Below are 19,468 nucleotides of genomic sequence, written 5' to 3' on the forward strand. Positions count from 1 at the left end.
GGCTGCATCCAAAGCAGCGTGGGCAGCAGGTGAGGGAGGGGATTCTGCTCCTCTGCTCTGGTGAGAGCCCACTTGCATTGCTGCATCCAGCTCTTGATCCTTCAGCACAGGAAGGACATGGAGCTGTTGGAGGGAGTTTAGAGGAGGGCCACCAACCTCATTAGAGGGATAGAGCACCTCTTCTATGAGAAAAAGCTAAGAGAATTGGGCCTGTCCAGCCTGGAAAAGAAAAGTTTTGGGGTGACCTAATTGGAGTTTTACAGTACCTTAAGGGGGCTACAAGATAGATGGAGAGGTTTTTACAAGGTCATGAAGTGACAGGACAAGAGGAAAAGGCTTACAATTGAAAGAGAGTAGGTATAGATTAGATATTTGGAGGGAATTCTTTGCTGTGAAGGTGGTGAGGCACTGTAACAGGTTGCCCAGAGAAGTTGTGGATGCTCCATCCCTGGAAGTATTCCAGGCCGGGCTGGATGAAGGTCTCAGCAACTTGATCTAGTGGAGGATGTCCTTGGCCATGACAGAGTTTTTGTTTTGGAACAAGACAATCTTCAAGGTCCCTTCCAACCTGACTCTAGGAAATGAAATCCAGACCAAAGGCTTGCTGTCTGTTAAAAAGATCAAGTACAGACAGATAAGGTTTTAAGAAAATGCTGAACCATTGGCTTAGCAAAAATTATTTGCTCCAAAGATACTGAACATGCCTGAGCTTTTAATCTCTTGTTGGACCCAATTCAGGGTCTTTTAGATTTTGTACCGAGTTCTGCTTCTGTAAGTAGATAGGAAGATACACTGATTATTTTCTGGATTTGTTTTGAAAACCTTGATGTGATTAATTTGTTATGCTTCAGCTTGGATGGGGGCAGAATAACTTTTGTATGTCTGGGAAAAACAACAATTTTTCTTTCTCTGAAAGGCAATGCAGCTTAAGAGCAGACTTGGTTTCCCTGTATTAAAGAACATGGTTTCACTCCCAGCTGGAGATGCATATTTAATAATGTGAAGCAATGAGCTGAATAATGCAAAGCTGCAAGGTGGCTGACAGAAATGTATGTTCATATACCAAGTTCAGAGAGATGTTGCTGTTATTTGACGAGTAGCTAAGGAACTGATTGTGCTGCTTGAAGGCAGAAAGAAAGGAAGTTCTACAGCTGGTTTGAATTACACTTAATGTCTAGTGTAGGCTAACTATTTACAAAAATTCAAAGGGAAAGGTCAGGCAGAGAACCCTTTCCTGTCTGTCCTCTAGGACTCAGGGACAGTGTAACAAATACAGTTATGAGGAAATTTTGAAAATACTTGAGTCCTTGTCTTGTGCCCCCATTGAAGGTCTCCAGGCTGTAGCAGCAACTGAGCGGCCACTCCCACATGAAGGGCCATAACTCCGTGTGTATCTTGTTATCATACAAAAGCATTTTCAGCCCATCTGTGCAAAATCTGTTAAGTTGCATAGTGTCAAAGAGGTGGAGAAATGCAGTTCTCCATGTTGCTGGATAGCAAAGCCGGTGAGACTGTAAGAGGAGTGGGCTTCAGCTGGATGAGAGAGCTCCTTTTTCCCTGGGCAGTAAGAAGCAATTGCTGTAACATCATGGAGGGGGGAAGAGGGGATGAAGGGGAGGAGGCTGGCATTAAGCTGCTGTAGTATATAAATCCTGGGTTGTCTTTTTATATTTTTCATGTTTTGAAAATTATTTTCTAGCTGGTTCTGCTGCATGCTTTGAAAGACACCTATAATAATTGTTTTTCCTTTCTGTGTCAGTTCCTCTTCTCTTTGAAAGCACTGTAATAACGATGTAAAAAGTGACAGTGGCTGCAAGTCAGATGTAGGTTTTCTTTGTGTAGTATGCATTTGGACCCAAATTGTCTGGATATCTACAGAAGTAATATATAGCAAGGAATGAAACAAAGATGGCATACCTAAAATATGCCGACACATTTGTGTTATCCTCGGCAATTTTGAAATGTTGACGAAAAGAGAAAATATTACCCTTTTCGCCTCAGAAAAATCTCATGGAATTTTTTGTTTTCCTTTTAACAAGATAATTTATCAAATAAGGCTTAAACTGTTTGTATAACACATCCTTTGCTTGAAAGGTATTCAACAGCTTCTTAGAAGTTAAAAAAATAAGATGTAAGATATACAGCCACAGGAGTGGCGTATGCAGAAATAGAGTGCTTTTGGGATCCATTTGTGAGGCAGAACCTGCCTGGATTTGCTACTGTGTTAGCTGTAGTTAATGGCTGAAAGAACTAATTAAGTGTTCTTGAAGGGAATTTGTACTATTTCAGAGGGGTATCTGTGAATACTTACATACAGATCTCTTTATTAGCAGAAAACTATAATACAGGATTTATTCTGATCTCCCTCAAAATAGCCCTCCTGTTTTGTCCATCTTCAGAAAGGACTCGAAATTAAATGGAAAATTTCAGAATGGAGCCTTAGCCTTTTCTGTGCTGTGCACTGCCTTGTGTGGTAAGGCGAGATATCGTGGTCTCTTTCTTGGAACAACCGCAGGGACCATTTTGCGGCTGCTTCACAAGTATGTGAAGCTGGACCCTTGCCACTCGAGGCGTACTTTTAGTGCAGCCTTCAACACACTTGCCTGGATCTCTGGGCTGCAGCATCTGCACAAACTCCTTTTTAAAAACAGAATATTTGTTTTGAAGTAAACTTTGATGTTTCTTCAGTGAATTGGATTTTTACGCAAGACTTCACAGTCATATCAACTGCTTCTCTTTTGTGTATTGAACTTCATTATGGGTTTTTCCTCTCCGACAAAAAAGATGCTTTTGTGGTTAAAGTACATAACTGGATTTCAGGAAATCAAGAATTCAGTTTCTGGTTAAACCACAAATTTCCTGTGTGATTGGTTGCTATCTCTGCCTTGGTTCCCCACCAGATGTAATGTTGATCTTTTATAAATTTTCAGATTGGCAGGACCCATTTTTGTAATTTAATCTGAACCTCTGCATGATGGAAATGAAAAAAATTGAAAAAGTTATTTACCTGCATAAAATTACAGGGTTTGTTTCTGCTGTAACATCTTGGAAGTTTTAAACAGCCTTAAATTTGGGTTCAGGAATCCTTAATAATGGGTTCAGGATGCCATTTTCCTGTCTTGTAGTGAAACACTCTCATCTTTAAGCATCTTCAGTGGTAATGTGTTGGGGTTTGGTTTTCATTTATTTATTATTTTGAATTTTACCTAAATTTTTAATCTTTTTCCTGGAAGTAAAGGACTCGGTTAACTAAAATTGTTAGATTAGCCAAGGCATTTCTTAATAGTTCCTTAATAGTTTTCCTAAACTACAGAGGTTTTTTTACTCAGTTAATCTGAGTGTTCAACATAGCTCATACTTTGGGTTAAGGAGATACTGGTATATGCACAGATCATGTACTGTGTATGCAAATTGAGACCATATTTTCAGAGTACCTTTATTATAAGGGTTTATTCTTATTTGTTTGCAGAGTTAGATGGCCAGGGCTACTTTTCTGCAGTTTAATGCAATGAAATTTTCTTTTGTAGCGATAGTTTTGAAAATACTGCTTTGAACTGGTTTGAGGCAGCCCCTAAGGTTTGCTGGCTGCATGTATTTCTTGGGCCCAAAACTGTTGATGTGGTACAAAAGTTTGCAAAAGGATTTTCAGGAAAGCTGTCCAGTAGAAGCAAGCTGCTAGCCAAATCCTGAGCACCATTTCTGAGATTAGTTCTTTAGTCTATTATACTAATTCTGTATTTTTGACCTTTTTCACAGTCCAGTTTTGTCAGTCTTAGCTATATGCAAATAGGTTTTGCCAATATAAAAGTACGGTGCTCTTTCCCTGCAGCATGTATATCCAAATAGGATACTCTATTTCAACGGGAATATTCCACTGGAGCTTGTGCTCAGCTGAGATCATCACCTTCCCATGCCTGCTGGTGGGAGGCTGATCTGAGCACCCCTTAGTCCTCTTTAGTCACACCTTAGTTCTAAACACAGCAGAAGCAGCATGTGCTGATCTTACTGCCTTTGCTTTGCAGCTCTGCCAGCGAGCGGAATCATAAGGAGAGTATGTTATGACAAGACATTGTGGCAAACATTGAGACACTGACTTCAGGTTCCAGGCTCTGCAGCTGGCATGGGGTTGTTATTTGGCTGGGGGCTTTTCTGGGTTTGGTGATTTTTGGGATTTTTTTTTTACAGTAATTTTTGTGATTCACTTTGATGCAATTAGCAATCTGAAATTAACTAAAGCTCCATTTGATTATATTAGAAGTTTGCTTATCTAAGTATATTTCTAGGTAATTCATACTGGTTTTCATGATTGACCTCTTATTGTCATTAGCTATTGTTCCACTGTTTTTGTCATCACCGAAGTTGTCTGATCTTACATTTTCTTTCAAACCACTTAACTGCTTATAAATCTACAGAACACAAGGTGGCCAACAGAGGAATCCTTTTGATGCTTAGCTCCAAATGCCTATTGAATTTAACAATTTCCTATGTGTGGGCTGTTGAGATTTTCCTCATCTCCCCTTTGAAATTGTCATTGATCAGAATTATAAGCAAGATGGAGCCAGATGTCTTACAGAAGTCCTCTATGTCACCACAATTACTTTGTCAGCCCAAAAAGTGACCCCATTTAAAAAGGCTGTGGAGGCTGGGAACAGCCTATTTTTTGTAGAAGTGGGTAGAGCACTGCTATTTATATACCAGTCTGATATTTTCTGATACATTAATGACTGCAGAGACCTCACTGGCCAATAGCTTCTTGGTATTCCTGGATAGCTAGTTATAACTTTCATGTTCTCACTGGGTTTCATTTTCTAAAGTAGCCCTTCTTTTCCAACTGTCACATTATTTTTTATTTTTGGAACAGTCAGTACTAGGCTGGTAATGTTCTGATGTCTAGGGATACTTGAAGGCATGTCTGCTTTGTACCAATAATTGCTTATTCTGTTAAAAAACCCCGACATTACTTCATATTAAATTTACTTCAAAATGCAGCCCCATTTACAGCCTAACTTACTCTTTAAAATGAGAACAGAAATGGTATGTTATTCTATTTTTTCCACCCCACACTGATTTCTATATAATTTCTCACTGTATTTATGTGGCTTCTAGGTGCAAGATACAGGATATATATTTTTTCCTTTGCATTTAGGGACAGATTTACTTATCTGTGCAGGATGTGTGTGGTTGCTGGAGGTGGCAAAATAAAGAAAAGAGTGCCTTGCATCACAACGGAAGATGATAAAGCTTATAATCACACTAAATTTCTCGTGGCCTTAGGAAACAGAAGAGGGAGAGGCTACAGAAGCTGTCACTCTATTATTGTTCCTTCTTCCTTCTCCTTCTCAACAGAATTAATTTGATCTGAGCTACTCTGGTAGGTGTTGTCATAAGGATTTATTACACAGTGTTTGGACTGACCGGTAAAAGTTTTCTCTTTTGCGAAGATAAAGTTTACTTACATGGTAAGAGGGGTTGACCCATTGATTTTGGCCATAATTGTGATACTGTTTATCATTTTTCTTCTGCCCCAGACCACAGGAACTTTTAACAAAGGGGTAAAAGTTGAATTTTTGTATGAGAAGACAGCAAAAAATCACATGAACATATGTGAGATGTCTAGGTATCCTTGCTGTTACAGAGAAGAAAGAAATTCCTAATATAGAGTTTTAAGATGAAAAGCCTTATAAAATTTTGAAAGACTAACTTATACCTGAAACTCAGGATTCACCTGAGTGTTGCCAGCATGCATGTTTAAAGTATGGGGTTGTGTTTAATTTTAAATTCTCTAAATATTTATTTGCCCTTTTACCTTGTTCTTATTTCCCCCTCTCTCATTCTTTTCCATCCCCTAGTTTTCACCACTTCTAGTTCCACCCCACCAAATTTCCTCTCTGTGCTTCTTCACGTTCCCTTTTGCATTAATGCAGATTCTTGAGTTCTTTAGAGAGGCTGTATTTATTAGAAAAGTTTAATAAAATGTCATCCCTTTTAAAGTTAGTTTGATGAACTGATCTGCAGAATTAGCATCTTCATACAACTGAGAAACCTGTAATTTGTGACTCATACCTGGGAATATATTTCATTATTGTTTTTAAGAAAAGGAAAAAAAAAATATTTTTAGTAATTTGTCTCCTCTGTAGGCATATTGGCACTTTAGATATGAATATAAACATGGATATACTATATATACAGAGTACATCTATATGCCTTCACATACACAGAGGTACATGCCTGTCATATGTGCCTGTCTTTTAAGTACCACTGGATGAAATTCTGCCAGGAAACTTCACATTGCTTCTGCCAGGAAACTTTACATGGTTTCTGCACTTTTAGATAAGGCTTAAAATCACCAGTGGTACTGGCTGTGCCTGAATTTAAAGATTATGGGAAATGGCTATAGCAAGCTGCCACGTAAATAACTGGTGGAAAGTGAAAGGAGGAAGGTAGCTTGTGAGAAAGTATTCGTTTCCAAAATGCAGCACAGAGAGGTGGAAACAGAGGGAAGACAGAATCTTAGATGTTCACTGTGAACATTAAGTCTAATGGTGCTATCAAGAGCTTCATATGACAGGAAATGATCTGGGCGTTTTGTTCACTTATTCTGGATGCCCTTAGTTTCAGAGAGCAACTGCTAACATGGATTGCACCTCGGAAGGGGACAGCTGAACTCTCCCTCTGGCTTTAGTAAGGAAAGAGCAGCGATGAAATCCGTGGACTGTGTGCACGTCATCCAACAGAAGGATACCGCCTCCTCTCCCTCTGCCCCCCCTGGTGCTGTTTCAGGCACCACGGGACTTTTTCCTGTCACATTCCTGTGGCTTGCAATGCTCCTGTCCTCTTGTCTTGCAGCAGTGTCTCTTTACCATGTTATCATCCTGAAAACAGAACTAGAAGCTCTGCGCAGCGAGCTGATCTACAGCATCCAGGCCAGGTCTCCGCTAGACCAACCACTCATGTCCCCCGATGCAAACAAAGCAGGTAGCCCTGTTTCTTCCTTCCTGCAAGTGTCTGCAGCTGGCTCCAGGCAGGTAAGCTGGAGGGCTGGGTTTGGGCTTGCAGGGCATGGACCAGTGTGGGGCTGCTCTCACTGACTGCTGCTTCTCCTTGCTAGGAGAGCAGGCTTGCTGGTGCTGGCGCAGCTGAGAGCTTCCAAAAGGAAATCTGGAACGGGAGTAGAAACAGGGGCAGGCGGTCTGCTGACAACACAGAGGAAAAAGGTAAATACCAGATGATGAATTGGGTTGGGGTGCTGCTGTTGGATACCGTCTAGAAAAAAGCAGGAGTGTTTGATTTGTGTTTTCTTTCTCCTGTCAGTTGATCTGTGCTCCCGGAGCCCATTCTGGTTTTCAAAATTCATGGTGGATGAATGATGTTAACCATAGGCATTTCTCTTAAAGGACAGAATATTAAATCACAGAATGCTTTGGTTTTGAAGGGATCTTTAAAGGCATGTAGTGCCACCACCCTGCCATGAGTAGGGACATGCTGTTAAAGGTACCAGATATTTATGCTATCTGCAGGTTAAACTTTGAATGTTAGATCCCAAATCTGCATGATGTGTTAGAGTTGAGAAAGGCAACTTCAAATCATTCAGATTTTTAACTGTTCAATTCTCTCTGATCAAATTAGGGAGGGAAATCTATTAATAAAAATGCCAATTCACTTTTCTGGGAAGCATACTCATCAAAAAAAAAAAAAAAAGAGAGAAGTAATGAGAATTTTAAGGAAATAGGAGCTTTTAAGAAGAAAGGCTGGCTCATACCTGACAAAATAGGCAGACTACAAGGAATTCAGAGATTTAGCATCATTTCTACATTAAAACAACCTATCAATAAATAGTAAAATTAATAAAGGAATGCCTACCCAGTAAGATTATTTTGGTCATGGTTCTCTTTTTCAAAAGGTTCTGCAAAGAACACTGAAGACTGTGTTCCATAAAAGACCTCTGATGTATATTATAAAGTTGACATATTAATGGGATATATTTTTTTCCTCTGGGTATAAAATATTTCATTACTTTTCCAAACACAATGAGGTCTTATAAGATGAAATAAAGAATTTTATTATACCAGTTTGCACACATACACTAATTGCACTGAGTAACTAAAATATTCCTGAGTTGCTAAATCAGTTCACTCTTCTTATGTATACTTTTATATTATTTTAACTAATACCTTAAGCTATTTAGAGAAGTTGAAATGGAGTAAATGATAGAGTAAATGAAGCTTTGTGTAAAAATGTTTCTTAGTGAGCAACTAACATGAAATGTATTTCACTTGAGTTTCAGTAAGCTAAATGAAATTTAAGTTCTAGAGTATAATCACTCCACTTACTTCCAATATTCAAAAAAACTCCATTATTTTAGGACATAACTTAAAATCCATAGGTTTATATGAGATTTATTCTATTTCTATTTCAGTCTTTGATTCAAGATCTTGGCTAAGAAAGATTTCGCAAACAGGACTGAGGTCATGATTGCTTAAATTGTATTTCTTGTAGCCTGTTTCCTACCACAGGAACCACAGAACTCCCCTGCCCTCCCCACCCTAGGAACTCCCAAATAAAAAAAAAGTGATCTGAAGTAAAAATATCATAAAAAATAAGGAGATGACTTTTTAAAATGAATGTTAGAGCATCAATACTCTGCAAGTAATCCAGTTTCCTTCACAATAACTTTCATCTTTTGTCTTATTGCAGTTTGAGATGAGCAGGTTTGGGGCTCCTCAGCTGTGCTTCTGAGTAGACTTTTGATTCTTCTCATCATGTAGCCACCTCTGATCATACCTGTAGCACATAAAATTTCAATTAGGCTACTTATTTTGGTAAACTTTTATTAAGGTACAGCTGGCTTTAAAGCCGTTTAGGATGGATAAAAGAAAACACAAAATATGAGCATTCATTTTAAAGGGAAAAACTACATAAGTTGACCTATTACAAAAATGTTTTCGAACATGAACCTCATATTTTGTATATAAAAAAGAAAAAATTAAATTGCAAATCTTGCATTTATATCAAAGGTTGTCTGTTAGCATTAGCTTTCTACCCACTCTAATTACAAACAATTTAGCTTTTTAAAGTTCAGTAACATTGTATTTTCTCAGATCAGATTTCACTGATGACCATGAACCTACTAGTCAATGTTAAATTTTGTTTTAGCAGAGTGAGTTAAATAGAAGAACATGGTGTTGTTCATGGTGCTGAATCCAGTCTACTACTTGGTCATGTACACAGAATTACAGGCCCTTCATTTTGACCTTTTGACATTCATATCTGGGTTCCAGAATCCCATCAGTCTCCAAATTGTCCTGCAGATTTGTGGCACTCGTTCTGTATTAATGACAAATAAATCAGGCTATTGAGTGAGGTGCTTGTTCTTGCTCTACTTCTCTTTGCTTCAGCAAGGTCTCAAAGTAGAGTCTGATTTCATAATTAATTGTTGACTCATCATTTTACTTTTATATGGATGAATTCCTTAGAAAGTTAATATTTGGAAACGTCACTGGTAAATAATTGCTTCTCTTGTGCTTCAACAGAGAGCAGAAGTAAAATATAAACTAATATCTGGTTTATAAATACAGTTATTGTTCAGTTCTGGGATTTTTAGACTTTACTCATCAAATTCCAGGAATGGATGCCCCATCATTCTTTTTTTAGACCTACTACAGCCTTTCTTAAGCATACTGAATTTTCATTTTAATGCACACAAGTGAAGCATTTTAATTAAAAGGATAAATTAATGAAAGTGCCTTTAACACAATGTTGTTGCTTTTTTTATGGAGTTTACATTTGTCTGTGCTAATGCATAAAACTATTAGTCATCAGTAGTTGCACATTTTGTGTCTTGAAAAAATTTCCAGCTCGGGTAGGTTGAAGAGAAGTTTTTCAAGCATCAATTCCAAATAAAGCTGCACAGTCAGCAGTCAGAACCAGAGTTCTTGATGCAATGAGTAGGAGGTAATGGGTGATTTTGAAACGTACACTCCTGGCAAATGTCATATCAGGACATGTTTCAACAGATGTAACTTTTTCTTTTTGTCTTTCTCTTTGCAAATTTCATCCCTGGAGGAAAATTGGTGCACAAGAAAAGACCTCTCCTGAATTTTATATTTCATTCACAGTTATTGATTGCAGTGCCTGTGCGTTCCTAAAAGCTGCATGTGCACTTGAGCCTAGGAACAAGATTTAGGTCCCATTGCCTAAGCCAAAGTACGAACATCAGGTTTCATTTTCACACTCCTTCAGTGCCTCAATCTGATCATTATTGTGGGATTCTGATCCCCATGGCTGAGGGAGGTGAGAATCAGGCCTTCTGTAAGCACAAATGCTGGGATCAGAGTGGAGCCCCCATGGACTGCATTTACTTTGGTGTGCGGAGGTTGCCCAACTCCTTGCATGCATGAAGGAGCTGAGGAGCTATTCTATGTAATTCCACAAATCAATGGGGCTGCGTCACCTGGCATGTGATTTGGCAATTCATTTTTTTACTAGCAATTTTCGGGTTCTACTCCAACAGCAGTCGTGTCTGTGGGAAGTAACTCTCACCTTCCAAGCATTGTGTTAGAATTTCGCCATTGCTCTTGATAAAATTGCTGTACTGGAATATTGGCACATTTGTTGGTTGGAAGTGTTTTGACTGTGTATGTTGTTACTTTAGATATCTGTGACAGAGGGATGGCAAGAGGTTTTACAAGTGGTACTTGACTTTAGTGATCTTTGAATTGAGATGTAAGCTTTTTTTACTAGCTTAAACAAATGCCACATATTGAATTCCCTTACCAAATATTCACAATATGAATAAGGGAATTTTATATGTGGCATTTGTTTAAGCTAGTAAAAAAAGCTTACATCTCAATTTGAAGAGGTCAACTATGAAATAAAAATTAAAATCAAAGTAAAACGGAGAAAGGCCTACTTCTTGAAAATATATGTTATCCTTATTTGTTTCTGCTGGCAAAAGTCTAACTCAAAAGGAAATAGACCCTTCTATGAAAAGGGAGAGAAAATTACTCTATGCAATTCCTGCAATTTTACATGAAGAATTTCACTGAATGAATGAGTGAATAAATCAGTGCTGTGTATTATGCATAGTCAAAAATACACCAAATAGGCTCTAAGTTTTAAACCCAACATTCTGTTATATACTGTATAATAGAAGTCTTAATCCATAGTAAACACTTCCCTTATTTTTCTAAAGGTAACATGTTATTGGCAAATTCTGTGAAGGCCAAAATAATGCTATTAATTCTTCGAAGATGTTTGTTAGCTCTTAGTCATGCATGCAACTATGATCAGGGCATTTTAATACAGGGATGGACTGAATCCATAATTAATGCCATATAAAGACGTCTCTGTTAAATAATATCAGATTAGCCAGTTGTCCAGGTTTCTACTGTGATAGAGTTCATGAAAACCAGTTTATAAAAATGCACATGCAAAAACTAGAAGACTTCTTGTGATGAGAAATCAAGAAGTTAAGGGAAGAAAAACTGCAAATGCTTCAAGAAAATGCTTGTCATTATAAATTAAATTTTCTGGTCTTTAAATGTGCTTTGGGAAGCCTACAGAGAACAGACCTAGACAAAAAAGGAACCTATATAAGGAGGTCTGGGTTTGCTTCTTTATTTTTTCAACATTAGGGTTTTTCCTAGGTTTTATTTCAGCAAAAATGAGCACAAATGTCTCAGACCTCAGATATCAAAACTTAACATTTTATGCATGAGCTTACAAATATTAAACTTGAAATTTTGTTTCAAGTGAGAAGTGCGATTGCAAAAATACTTAAATTATTATGCAATTTTAAAAATAACAAAGTTTACATGCAAGGGGAAATTTTATTTTATCAATGTAAGTTCTTAAATCATGGAGATATGCTGTCCTTCAGCAAAAGATAGTAGAGATTTTTTTTTAAGTTGTGACAGCATTGCTCAACCAGTAGAGAACACATCATTGCATGTGCTGGCTGTGGTTTATAAAGGCATCTGGACTGTCTAACATCTTCAAGACACTTTATACAGATAGATCTCATGGTAACATTCAGTCTAGGTATTTTTACACATTTTCAAGTTGTATTGCATTAATCCTGCATTTTGCTTTCATTATTAATCAGAAATCCTCTAGACTACAAAGATGTTGCTCAGGTTTGACTTACATTGGGCTAAAAGACATTAAGTAGCAACTATTCAATGTGTATTTTGTAATACATGTATTCTTCATATTGTACTTGAGATGAGGGTACTTCTTGGAGTACAATTGCTGGTGTTTTTTAGCAACATTTACCTTTTACTGAAAATTTCTGATAATTTACCCAGAAAATGTACTTTGTATTTCCATATCTTCTCCTTCTTAGTAGTAGTGTTTACTTGGATTTTTTTCAATAAATTACTCAATTTTAGGCATGTAAATAGTTCCACTGAAGTCAAAGTACTTGTATATACGGGAAATAGTTATGTGTCAATTTGGCTTCTGAACGTATTTTTGAAGCACGTTGTTGGTCAATCCTTCAAGCACTTTTTTAGATATTGTCTCTTGTAGCTTTAGGGAAAATGGCCACTGTGCTAGTTCCTCTTGTCATGAAGGACACAATTGCATGCATTTTCTCCAAAAACAAGCTTACTATATTCTGTGGAGGCTTGTTCCTATCTGCATATATTAAAAGAAAAGAGAAAGATTTTTTTAGAGATTAAGTGCAGATCTGATGTCTTTAGAATGAAGTAGAGTTGGTATGTTTTTTTTTAAAGATGCAGATGATCTCAAACTGTACTGGTCTTGCAGATTTTAATTACTAAGAGCAGTTCTCAGCAATGCTGACTAGAATTTCAGTGCTGCAACCAGCTGAAATAGAAATCCACACTTGCAAACTGAGAATTAGGACAGTTTGAAGAGTGCCCGCCAAGTTTGCAGGCAAGTTTAACAAGAGTTGCTAAAGCAGCCATAGCTTTCACTGCTTGTAGACACTGCTCACTGGCATGCAGCTGGATAGCAGCTGGTTAGTGGGAATCATCACAACTCTTCTTGTTTGGTTAGTGAAAAATTTGGTGCCCACATTAGTGAGTTCTTTCAAAAGCATGAATTAAAATTTTGTTTTAGCTTACTGAAATACTAGGTGACCACCAAATTCCATTCACTAGGGAGACATTTTGTTCCAAAATGAATTAATAACTTGTGAAACTATTTGCCTGATGTGTTATGTTGTGTGTTTCCATAAAACTGCATTTTCATTTTATTTAGAAGTTTATTTTTCAGATAATTATTTTACTCACAAGTGTGATAGAAAAATGTATGAAGTATAATACCTTTATTGATTTTGTGTTGGCTTGCGGTTTTTTATTTCCTACCTGAAAGTAGATAATTCAAATGCCCTTAAATTCTTGGTTTGAAAAATCTATAAATTGTAGCACATTATTGATGTGTATTGATAAGACTCAAGGACATATTTCAGTGTAGGAGACAGGAGTTTGGATGATAGAATTCCTATTACCATGAGGGCTTGCAGGTTGTGTGATCGTTCTGGAATTGATGCATTCCTAGATGTGCACTTGAATCCTTCTGTGCTGCCAGTTGGCACTGCTGAGTGCTGGTGAGCATCCAGCCCTCCTCTGCTGTTTTCAAGAAGAACTCCTTAAAAAGGAGATGCAGAAACATAAAGAGACTTCTTTCCACCCAAATGCTCTGGCTAGCTGCTGTGCACAAAGAGGTTTGTGCCACTGGACACTTGGCTGCCCATGTGGGTGCCACTGACAGATGCAGAAACAGGATCCCACATATCCATGGCATTCCCCGTTATAGCCAAATCTGTGTGGCCAAATCTAACCCACAGCCTTCTTGTCTGAAAAGTGGCAACAAAACAGAGCAATCCATGGCAGAATTTTCTTCTCTTGACTCTTAATAAATGTATTTGATCTCTGTCAAGTGCAGCAAGTATTAGTACTCAGTTTTCCATCCTTCAAAGTAACATAACAACCAGATGTTTCAATTAAAATCTGCTCCAAGCAAATGCAGCTATTTTTTTTGCTTTTATCCTCTTGCCTGACACTTATGCTTAGCAGGTTTTTTTAACAAGGTCTTTGTTTCACTTACAAATTTATATTTTAACATTCTGCAGTATTTTTTTCTGAACAAATACCTAATTTCTCATTGATGTCACAAATCTTTACAGTTTTGAGCAACACATTTTGACAGATACCAAGTTATTTGTTATGTGTGCAATAATTTGCTAAGGGTGCATTAATTTGCCAACTCTCTAATTTCCCTCTTAGTAGGTTGATCTAGTGTAGGTATCTGATGACATATTGAAAGTATGTATATATGGACTTTGAGAATTTATTATGAAAGTATGTATGACTAATATTTTACAGCAACTATAAATAGAATGTAATTTCTCTAAATAATATGTCAAACATAGTTAGAAAATCTGCTGTCTATTGGTGGGGTTGGGGCTTTTTTCAAGCTTTTGTTTAGAAAATTAATAAGCCTAACTGACCTAATGATTTCTAGCTCATTTGACTTACTGTACATAGTTATATAAGGACCTCATATGGAAACAAACAAGTGTTACTTGTGTTGCTGCCTGAGGCCTCTCACTTGACTCTCTGAAAGTCATCTAGAATATGTTGGGACAGGAATTTTCATTTTGTACTTATGAGTAAAATCTGTGTTAAAACTAATATGTTCTGGTTTAAAATAAGTGGTGAGACTGAGGGATTTCTTCCATGACCTTTTTTTTTCTTTTCTTAAAGTAGTTTCATAAGTTTTTTCTATTACTGACTTATGTTTCTTTGATTTCAAAATGCTTTCACTTTGCAGTGCTGCAGGCCTGCTTGCAACTGATTGCTGACAGCAAAAGTGATATCCAACAGAAAGGTAAGAATGGGTGCCATGATTTATAGTTAACTATTCCATGGGATAACTGTTTCAACAAATTTTACCTAACTTCAATGAAGTAACTGAGTTTTAATAGCAAACTTAAAAATAAAATATTTTTTTTTTTAAACCCAACAACAACAAACAAAAAAACCCTCAAACAACAGCAAGAAGGTCCCTGCATCTGGAAGGTCCCTGTATCTGGATGGCTCTTGCAAATATCATAGTTCCATTGGAGAAATCCACCTAGGGAGACTGGAATTTCTTTCTAGAAGTCAGCCTTTTTCATTTTTTGGCAGGTGAAAATTAAGAAAATAACATTTCCAATCACCCAAAATTATTTTGTCTTTTAGATGATTCAAGCATTGTCCCTTGGCTCCTGAGCTTTAAACGTGGAACAGCTCTGGAAGAACAAGGAAATAAAATAGTGATCAAAGAAACAGGTTATTTTTTCATATATGGCCAGGTGAGAAAACTCAATTCACTTCAGCACCTGACTTTTGTCAGGATTTTTTAATGCCTCCATACAATAAGTTTAAAGTTTCCACCTCTTCTTTCTGTAGGTTTTATATACAGATACAACATTTGCTATGGGACACCTGATACAGAGGAAGAAGGCTCATGTGTTTGGTGATGATCTCAGCCTGGTGACATTGTTTCGCTGCATCCAAAATATGCCACAGTCTTATCCAAATAATTCTTGCTATACTGCTGGTAAATATCTGCATTTTCCTTTTCTTTGTTTGCAAATAATAAGCTACATCAAATAGAATCTGTAGTGAGGGGCAATTGTGTTGTAGCAGTCATAAAGAACAGGGTCTGCATTCATGGATCTGGCTAACTGAAAAATTACAGAACACTTTCAGAAAATACAGTTTTATATGAAATATCAGCAACTGGAGATTATGCACCTAGCTCGGTGATCTGAACAATTTTGCTCTTTCCATTGCCTCTGTAATCTGGTTAGACATTTTGGTGCTTTCAGTTAGATGCCTGAGGCAGGCAAGAGGAATTCCTACTGTCCCCACTGAAGAACTCAGTTTAACTTAGGGGTTGAATTCCACATGTAGTCATCCCAATAAAATATTAAAGTGCTATATTCTCCTTTGAAATGTCATGTATGGATGTTAGCCACTCAATACCTTCATACCTTACTGTGACATTTCTACTCCTTATAAATCATGCTGGATTTTTAGTCTGGTTTGATGAAAAACAGTTAATTCCTATAAGGTGGTCTTTATGACTGCACAAATTAGAAACACCACAAGAAAGACAAATTAAAATATTTAATGCAGGCTCAATGGTCAATATATGTGTATATTCCTGCACTAGCATTTAAGGAGTTAGTGTCAAGGCCTATAAGACCCCATATACCACCTCTTATCTGTCTGTCTTTCCACATTAATGGTGGAAAAATTTGAGGGTTTTCTCTTTGGTTATTTTCCATCAAGAGTTTTTTTTTCAAGGTCTTATGAAAAAGTGGGTGACACTGAAGGATGGAGTTGACTGTCAGCAACTAACTCACTAGCTAGATACTTTGTCTTGGCAATTGAGGATGTCCAAACACTTCCTTGGATTTTTTGCTCCTTTTTTGAAGGTGGTTATGTTGCTAGTCACACATTAATCTATATTATGATTTTACCCCTGTATTACTGCTCCCTTTTCCTAACTAGAATCTCTGTCTTGCCACTTCATGATTCCTGCTTCCAAAATTCCTACTGTTCTGTTTTCACCTGGAAAAAAAAGTTCTGACTGCTCTCTCTCATGCTGTTGGGCTGTGTCACAGCAGGCATTAGATGTGTTTGTTCTCAGCTCAGCAGCTGCAGCTCGAAGGCAGCATGCTCTTGGGTATCGATCATATCAGCTGATGTGTGTCTGGCTGGAGGCAAACTGTTGCAGGGGATCAGCTGATGTGTGGTCACTTCATTAGGTTGGTAAAGCTCATAAGACCTCCTCCAGAAGTGTGGGAACAGAGTAGTCTGGGGCCAGTAGTACTCAATGCTGACTGTGACTGTCTCATCACCATAACATGAGGAACCTGGCTACACCACTGGTAGAAGTTTTTGCTGTGTTTGCTGAAGTGAACTCTGCTATGCCGAGTGCAGGGTTGAAATCGTCCATCTTCACAGAGGATGTAAAGTGTCAGCTTTGGGTAGGCTGTAAACTCTAAGATTGTACCTAAAGATAAAAACATTCATCACAAGTAACAAGCCTTGCTTATATTTGGAAGATGACACATAAAGACTTTTGAGTACCATTATAAAGGAATGTATTTGAGATATTAACTTAAAAATATTCCAAATCTTTTTCCAGGCATTGCAAAATTAGAAGAAGGAGATGAACTTCAACTTACAATACCACGGAGAAGGGCAAAAATATCCTTGGATGGAGATGGTACTTTTTTTGGTGCAGTAAGACTCCTCTGAAGCCCTTCATTTCTGTTTTTATGCTTAATGCCATTTTCTTCTCTACCTATGCCTTTGTCAGAAAAAAATATTGAATTGTAATAAAGCTGCCAATTCAACCTCTCCCAATCCACCACAGGCTTCTAAGAATTTTCTTCACTTTGATATGCAAACCCAAAACAGGAAACATACCAGACATACTTGTGAAATAACCACCATGTGATTACCAGAAAGCCAATTTATTTTAGACAATGGGACACTCTAGATAACAACTATAAAACAATGAGGTTTTGGCTTTGAAACAATTTGTTATCCCTATGGCAAACCAAAGGAGGAGTTGCCCAAAAATAACAGCATGACCAGGACCCCAGACTATCAAAGTGTTATCAATTGAAAAGGAAATCTAAAATTAAAGTGTATCCTAGATTTGCATTATTTCATAAGTAAAGTATTTAATATATAAAGTGTGGAGAAAAAACATTGAACAGTAGATTCCTCACCACAAAATGAAATTGCTAGTTGTTGTGTTCTGAGTTTTGGGGTTTTTTTTTTTCTTTCCCCAGAGATACTGGGGAAGGAAAAATTCTAAATGTCTGGGATAATTAAAAAAATATACAGAATTGCAGCCACTGTCTTGCTTCTTCCCTGTGAACAAAAAGTGAATAAATTACTACAATCTATTAGCATTTACTAATTAGAATTATTTTACTGGAAAAAGGACATGTAAAACACTTCATCAGCTCAATCTTCAAAGCATTGCTACTTGCCAAGGAATTTGTGTACACTTCTATGTAAACAAGGCTGGCACAGGAAGAAACACAGTGAGATTAGACACAACACCATGGCTGGAATTGGATTTCTGGCTCCATAATTTCTGCAGTCACATATAGATATGTGTGTAGATATATACAGTATGTAGACATATCTGTATATATCTGAGAGTGTGTATACACGCATTGGTCTTGGGCATTTAGGAATAGAATTTTATCTTCTTTTGAGCAGTTTATCCAATGGAAATACTACTTCATATATATTTTTTATATTTCCCTTGCTTCTTGCCATGATCCATTCTATGGAATACAGTAAAAAGAAAAATCCAATAGATCTGGAAACAGCCATTCAACTAAGAAAATAAACTTGTATCTCAGAGGCTTTTTCTGGGGTTTTGAATATAATGCTTAACTCTGTTTTACAAAAAAATTCAGATCTGTAGAAAGAATAAACAGATGTCCTTTTTCCTTTTCTTTTGTCTGGTTGATTTGTTCAGTAGGTAGTATTTATACCTTTTTTTAGTCCCAAATATTTTATGGTCAAAGGAGCTATTCTACTTTTTGCTGTGCTCTTAAAGAAGCATTGAAGAGCTATAGGAATAGATAAAAAGTAAAACCCTAAGTAATGAATTGTACTTTATTTGAAAAATATTTTTAGGACCTCAGAATTGTGTTATATAAGCTCACTTAGTAAAGAAAAGATGCTCTGCATATTGCAGTTTCCTTGTGTGTTTTTATGAATTGTGATCTGATTGATTTGTCATGGTGATAGACAATAAATAAAAGTGACTTGAAGCTCAGAATTATAAAACATGGTAAACTAATGAAGCAATTATTTCATCTTCTCTGGGCTTTGGGAAGACATTTCAGCAATAAGCATATGTGTATTGGATTTTTACACTGGGTTTTCAATGAGGCTTAACCACAGTTTCAAAATATCTGCAAGTCCTCCTTTTTTTAAAATGTGTTTATGTGTTGTGCAGCTGCAGCTGCTTTTTTCTCTTTTTTTTGTCTATATTATTATTATTATTATTATTATTATTATTATTAAACTTTGATGTGCTGAATTTGCCAAAAAGGCCTTTTAAATCCTGTACAGGAGCCCTCCATTTAACCAAGGTTGTATAATGCTGCATATAGGTAAAACAACTGTTAGCATGCAGCAAGTTGTTTGTCATTACTGAAGTGCATTAATTATGCCCAGAATCTCTCATCAGAAGTTTGTTGATTTTAGCATTGTCTGATTACAGGAAAAATTATGTTGTTACTGTTGCTTTCCCAGAGACTTGGTAGCTAAACTTGCAAATCTAACTTTTATTTTATTGTGTAAGCTTCCCCAGTGGTTTTGGTGGGCTTGTGTGTGCTTGGCTTAAGCCATTTCCCAGGCTGTATTTCTTCCTTCTGCTGCTGACAAATGTGCAAAGTGCAGACATTTGG

General features: G+C 37.0%; 1 protein-coding gene across 1 annotated transcript; it reads left to right on the forward strand.

The window, feature by feature from the left end:
- The first annotated feature begins 6,698 nt into the window (after window positions 1–6,698).
- TNFSF13B (TNF superfamily member 13b) lies at window positions 6,699–17,794 on the forward strand. The gene is made up of 6 exons (XM_054271956.1): window positions 6,699–7,025; window positions 7,109–7,214; window positions 14,800–14,856; window positions 15,210–15,322; window positions 15,420–15,570; window positions 17,170–17,794. Exons 1-6 carry the CDS (start codon window positions 6,699–6,701, stop codon window positions 17,280–17,282), a joined length of 867 nt encoding a protein of 288 aa, XP_054127931.1. The 3' UTR covers window positions 17,283–17,794.
- Window positions 17,795–19,468: the final 1,674 nt, after the last annotated feature.

This window comes from Melozone crissalis, unplaced genomic scaffold (assembly GCF_028551555.1).
Source record: "Melozone crissalis strain CALT ecotype California unplaced genomic scaffold, PUWL_Pcris_2 ptg000013l_1, whole genome shotgun sequence".
NCBI classification, from domain to species: domain Eukaryota; kingdom Metazoa; phylum Chordata; class Aves; order Passeriformes; family Passerellidae; genus Melozone; species Melozone crissalis.

Bases quoted from the DNA above. Each gene is read 5' to 3' on its own strand.
- TNFSF13B (XM_054271956.1), top strand. From the start codon at position 6,699: ATGAAATCCGTGGACTGTGTGCACGTCATCCAACAGAAGGATACCGCC. The intron at 7,026-7,108 runs GTAAGCTGGAGG...TCTCCTTGCTAG, and splicing joins CTGCAGCTGGCTCCAGGCAG to GAGAGCAGGCTTGCTGGTGC. The intron at 14,857-15,209 runs GTAAGAATGGGT...TTTGTCTTTTAG, and splicing joins AAGTGATATCCAACAGAAAG to ATGATTCAAGCATTGTCCCT.